This window comes from Cucurbita maxima, unplaced genomic scaffold (assembly GCF_002738345.1).
Source record: "Cucurbita maxima cultivar Rimu unplaced genomic scaffold, Cmax_1.0 Cma_Scf00107, whole genome shotgun sequence".
Classification (NCBI taxonomy): domain Eukaryota; kingdom Viridiplantae; phylum Streptophyta; class Magnoliopsida; order Cucurbitales; family Cucurbitaceae; genus Cucurbita; species Cucurbita maxima.
Genome location: NW_019272123.1, coordinates 151,964 through 158,321, shown reverse-complemented (window position 1 = coordinate 158,321; position 6,358 = coordinate 151,964). Strand labels below are relative to the sequence as shown.

At 36.2% G+C, this 6,358-nt stretch overlaps 1 protein-coding gene across 2 annotated transcripts; it reads left to right on the top strand.

The window, feature by feature from the left end:
- Window positions 1-1,015: 1,015 nt before the first annotated feature.
- On the top strand, window positions 1,016-3,378 carry LOC111473211. 2 transcript variants are annotated; one of them, XM_023118777.1, is made up of 3 exons: window positions 1,016-1,830; window positions 1,898-1,959; window positions 2,948-3,378. In XM_023118777.1, the coding sequence occupies exons 1-3, from the start codon at window positions 1,411-1,413 to the stop codon at window positions 3,099-3,101; spliced, it is 636 nt and encodes a 211-aa protein (XP_022974545.1). In that variant the 5' UTR covers window positions 1,016-1,410; the 3' UTR covers window positions 3,102-3,378. The 2 variants fall into 2 exon arrangements, with proteins under 2 accessions (XP_022974545.1, XP_022974544.1); XM_023118776.1 differs by having other exon boundaries at window positions 1,018-1,791; window positions 1,859-1,959.
- Window positions 3,379-6,358: the final 2,980 nt, after the last annotated feature.

The following is a 6,358-nucleotide window of genomic DNA, read 5'->3' as shown; positions in this document are numbered from 1 at the left end:
TTTTTTTTTTTTTTTTTTTTTTTTTTTTTTTTTTTTTTTTTTTTTTTTTTTTTTTTTTTTTTTTTTTTTTTTTTTTTTTTTTTTTTTTTTTTTTTAATATTTGGGGCATGAAGAAGTTAGGGTTCTTCAAGTCGTTGATCTTATTGGATTAAAGAGTTTAATCCGAATATATTCGAGAGGGAAAAGTTTTAATAAATATTTATAAATTTATTCATTAGAAATTAATATCTGTTTGAAATTTGTGTTAATTTAACTAATTCTTCGAATTTTTAAAAAACAAAAAAAATCAGCTTCGGTTACAAGAATATTTTATATTTGAGAGTAGTGACACTTTTGGATTTTGTGAGATTTTAATTATTAATGTAATAACACTTATATAGTGACACGGGGTTTAGTTGGTTCCATTGATTCCATTGATTCCAGTGACATGAAAATAGAGTTACAAGAATATTTTATATTTTAGAGTAGTGACGTTGATATTTGAATTTTATGAGATTTTAATTATTAATGTGAGATTTTAATTATTGATGTAACACGTATAGTGGATAATTATATATTTTTAATAATAATAATAAAACATCCTGAAGACCGTATACTTGTTAGACGAGCACGACTCTCCACAATGATATGATATTGTTGTTTTGGACTTCCCAAAAGACCTCATAACAATGGATAAAGTATTCCTTGATTATAAATGTATGATCATTCCTTAAATTAGCCGAATTTGTAAATAGAGGGTTGGATTATATTATATAATTGTTCTAAGTCATGGACCAACCAACCAACCGAAATTTCAAATTGATTCAAAATATTTCTCAACCTAAGCTTACACGAGTAGGTGAAAGGTAGAGATAGGAATCGAGGGGAGACTTTCCAGAAGAATAAAATTAAAAAAAAAAAAAGAAAAAAATTTGATTCTATATTTGGTGTATTTTTTCTAAGATTTAAAAGGGTAGATTTGTCATTTCGCCTATTTTTCAAATTTTAAATAAAAAAACACTATTTGAAAGGTAAATTATGTTGGCTTTAAGGTGCGAGTTGAGCAAAGATTTAGGAGGTTGGAAAATCAGAAAAATTAGGGTTTGATGAGGGGAAGAAATGGCGGGAAGATCGGAGAAGACGATGAACGAATCAGAAGGAAGCAAAAATGTCGGAAGGAAGAAGAAGCGTTGGTCCCAAAAAAATTAAGAAAATGGAGGAAGAGCAGAGGCCAAGAGGCAGAGACCCTAATTTGTTGATATAGTTTTGTTTTGAAACCGACTAAAACCAAAATGACCACCTCATATTGCTTCTCCTTCTCGCTTTTGATTCTGCCTTTCCTTCACATCCACACCCTGATTTCTCTCTCTTTGTTGTTTTCTCTCCATCGCCGGCGGCTGTGCATGGTAGCATCGCCGGAGGACGGCAGCCATGGGAGGAGAGCGGATTACAACTAATACAACTACGGCGTCCAACACCACACCTAAAAAGGTCATGGTAGTCGTCGACCCCACTCGAGAGTCCGCTGCCGCGCTCCAGTATTCGCTTTCGCATGCTGTCATTGATTGCGACGAGGTCATTCTTCTCCATGTCGACAATCCTAATTCTTGGAAAAACGCTATTACTACGTTCCTTAAGAGGCCTAATGGTGGACCCGCCAATTCTCATGCCGCTGCCACTCCCATTGACAACGCCGCCTCAGACGCCGGAGGAGGAGGACCGACGGATGTCGATTTTCTTAAGGAGATGAAGAAGGTATGCAACGTTGCTCGTCCGGAACTGAAAGTGCGGACGGCGAGGGTTGAAATGGAAGGCAAAGACAAAGCCGCCATGATCATGGCTCAAACTAAGGCCCTCGATATTGATCTGCTAGTCATAGGGCAAAGACAAAGCCGCCATGATCATGGCTCAAACTAAGGCCCTCGATATTGATCTGCTAGTCATAGGGCAGAGGCGAAGTCTCTCCACAGCAATCTTAGGGTTTGTCTTCTTCCCTTCATCAAAATATCTTAGGAATATTCTCCACCTTTTATTCTTTTTAAAATCGAAATTAATTCTAGGTTTTAATCCATTTCGTTTATCAATCTTGTTGTTCTTTGGTTTCGAAGCTTTTATTAACTATTTTAGGGCTTAGTTGTTGAATGAGATAGTTTCCAATATGTGTATTAACTCATTTTTTGGGTAAATAACATTATATGGATCAAATCTTTGACCTCTCAATGCAGGGTATATGCTTTAACTAGTTGACATATGCTCATTGTTTGAAGTCAAGTATGTTAGATTGGTAAGATAATGTGTATTAACTCGGAGCCCGTATTGAAGTCAAAGTATGTTAGGGTGGATTAGATAGTGTGTGTATCAACTTGTTGGCTCGAGTATTATTCGACTTGTGTATGTTAGCTTGGTTAAGATAATGTGTATCGAAGTGTTGATTTGAGTATGTATTGGCTAAAATAAAGACAACGACAAGTTTGAAATAGACATTTTGATAACTCAAAACAGAGAAAAAAGATGTAAACATTAATCTTACACTGTCAAATCCTAGAAACTCGAATACAATGTAGTGAAATTAATACATACCCTTGGCCTCCATTGATAGAGTAATTTTCTTGAAACTCGAATACAATGTAGTGAAATTAATACATACCCTTGGCCTCCATTGATAGAGTAATTTTCTTGAAGATCCATACCCAAGCTGAGTGTTTCTGTTGGTGGGACTTGAGTGTAAATTCGGTATCTTTTTCGGGTTGGACAGATGCGTTTTTGTGAAGGTTTTTAGGGCCTTTCTGTGTGTCTTTTGTGCGAATTGAATATCGAAACAAAATATTGTATTATATATAGGTAAAGGGGTTGGAATCAAACCAACAAACCATGAATTATGTTGAAGTTGGGCAATTTAAGATAATTTATGAGTTAGTTTTGATGAACTGGATGAACAGTTTTAGTTTATGAATTTTATTAAATGCAGATATAAACGGGCAGGAGTGGTAAAAATGTTGGACACAGCTGAGTATTTGATAGAGAACAGCAATTGCACTTGTGTAGCTGTGCAAAAGAAGGGTCAAAATGCAGGCTATCTTTTGAACACCAAAACCCACAGAAACTTCTGGCTCTTGGCTTGATAATATCACATATTTCTATCAGCTTCTCTTCTCTCTCTCTAAAATCAAACCCTTTGTATCTCTCTATTTGGCTCACTTTCTTCCCCCCCATAGTGAGTGAAATCCATTGCAAGCTCATCCACTTGAAGTTGTTCATTCATTCATCTCTAGGCTTGACTTGGCTTGGATTGGTTTCCCTCTTTTTCTTTCTTTTACAGGCAGTGCATCAACATTTATTTGTACATACACACAGAATTAATCAACTGAAAATGAGTTTATCTACTCTCCTTTCTCTTTATTGCTTTCTTTTTCCTTGCAAGGATTTGTTTGTTTGTTAATCTCGTGCTTAATTCGTCGGTCGATCGGTTTAATCTTGAAATTGTAATTCTAGTCGATTGAGCATGAGTTTGTATAAGTGGTGAAATTAGTACTCTTCTTAAGACCTAATTGTGATAAACGACCCGTGTGTCTCACACAGTACTTAGAAATATTGAACCGAATATGAAAACACCTTTTGAGTCTCCACTGTTCTAAATTTGACGAAACGAAGTAAAAAGCTCTATTTCTTTGTTTGGTCATTGTGTAAAATTATTGTGAAGTTGTATAACTGCGGAAGAGAACAAAAAGAAACTGCAACCTGTGCTCGTTTCTTCTATCTACAATATTACAATCCAGCAGGAAGATCCACTTATTTTCACTCTCATCAAATCATCTAATCAATTTATACGACATTACGAACAAACAGTCACATTATCTGATAGAGTCATATTTCCATCAGCAATATTAGTTAGCTGGAACTCTGATGAGAGGAGTTTCAAGTTAGCAAGCCAAGCTCTTCCTCGGGACCATAAAATAAATGAACAAAGCATCCCGCATTTCTTCTTTCAAACGCTTTGAATGGACTTGACACTCCAGATCATCGGTCTATGATAGGGAAGAGAAGTGATAGTTCTGTATGAGGTGTGTACAAAATGAGTCAATGACTCACAACAATGCTTCCTACTGTCCATGGCAAGCTTGAAAGAACATAAATATAATAAATAACAAGTCAAAGGCGTACCGTACCACCTCTACGACATAAAAAATTTACCATCTGGTCTAAGAATCACATACACACTTGAAGCACCGATCGTGGACAGAGGTGGCTTCTCTTTGGCATCAATCAGAACACATTCAACTTGTAACGGTTCAAACCCAACAGCTAGTAGATCTACTTCCTTAGGGGTCTAGTGTCTTCGTTGACACTCCACTCGGTGTCTAGTTCTGATACCGCCCACTACTAGCAGATATTGTCTACTTTAACCTGTTATACATCGTCATCAGCCTCACGGTTTTAAAACACATCGGCTAAATAGAGGTTTTTTTTTAATTAGTAGAACACACCATTTACTTGAGATTGGTTTTTCCATTCCCATTAAGCCTTGCATGATAACACAAAAAACTTCAAATCTGTCTACTTAATGATGGATCTCATCTCCGACATTTCCACCTGAAAAAAAAAACATGTTTGGATGACACACCTTTTACTGAACATGACAAATAATCCTAGGAACAATCTCACTCAACTTTTGATGCTTCACATGATAAAGATAAGTCAGCACTAGCAAAACTCTAATCAATAGTCCCTGTTAACTCCAAGAAATTGGATCTATCAATTTAACAAAGGCAACTAATTCGGTCAGTTGGTTGGAGTTCTCAAACAAAATACACCCTTTGTTCGACACTTGATGATTCTATTGACATAACTAAGTTAAAGGCATAACTCTGACATCATATTAGAAATCACGACCCTCCATAATGGTATGATATTGTCCACTTTGAGCCTAAGCTCTCATGACTTGTTTTTTTGCTTTCCGAAAATGCCTCATACCAATAGAGATGTATTTCTTACTTACAAACCTATGATCAACCCCTTAATTAGTAGATGTGGGACTCCTATTCCAACAATTCTCAACAAATGATACAACAAATACGACACAATCCAGACAAAGCATAGCTATGCAGAAATACAACACAAAATGCAATGCATGAAATTTAATCATGGAAGAGATCAGCAGAAGAGAAAAGGGGCATTACAAAAATGCGGTTGAGTGAGTAAATGAGGTGAAGTTGCTCGTACGGAATCTGATCCAAAAAAACGCCGACGGGGAAAGAGACGATGGTTATGAACACAACATAGGCTATTTTAGTATAAGAAATGAGGTATGAAAATTTAAACTTTTCGATTNAACATTTATTTGTACATACACACAGAATTAATCAACTGAAAATGAGTTTATCTACTCTCCTTTCTCTTTATTGCTTTCTTTTTCCTTGCAAGGATTTGTTTGTTTGTTAATCTCGTGCTTAATTCGTCAGTCGATCGGTTTAATCTTGAAATTGTAATTCTAGTCGATTGAGCATGAGTTTGTATAAGTGGTGAAATTAGTACTCTTCTTAAGACCTAATTGTGATAAACGACCATTGTGTCTCACACAGTACTTAGAAATATTGAACCGAATATGAAAACACCTTTTGAGTCTCCACTGTTCTAAATTTGACGAAACGAAGTAAAAAGCTCTATTTCTTTGTTTGGTCATTGTGTAAAATTATTGTAAAGTTGTATAACTGCGGAAGAGAACAAAAAGAAACAATATTACAATCCATTTATACGACATTACGAACAAACAGTCACATTATCTGATCAATTTATACGACATTACGAACAAACAGTCACATTATCTGATAGAGTCATATTTCCATCAGCAATACTAGTTAGCTGGAACTCTGATGAGAGGAGTTTCAAGTGAGCAAGCCAAGCTCTTCCTCGGGACCATAAAATAAACGAACATAGCATCCCGCATTTCTTCTTTCAAACGCTTTGAATGGACTTGACACTCCAGATCATCGGTCTATGATAGGGAAGAGAAGTGATAGTTCTGTATGAGGTGTGTACAAACTGAGTCAATGACTCACAGCAATGCTTCCTACCGTCCATGACAAGCTTGAAAGAACATAAATATAATAAATAACAAGTCAAAGGCGTACCGTACCACCTCTACGACATAAACCATCTGGTCTAAGAATCACATACACACTTGAAGCACCGATCGTGGACAGAGGTGGCTTCTCTTTGGCATCAATCAGAACACATTCAACTTGTAACAGTTCAAGCCCAACAGCCCGTAGATCTACCTCCTTAGGGGTCTAGTGTCTTCATTGACACTCCACTCGGTGTCTAGTTCTGATACCGCCCACTACTAGCAGATATTGTCTACTTTGACCTGTTAAACATCGTC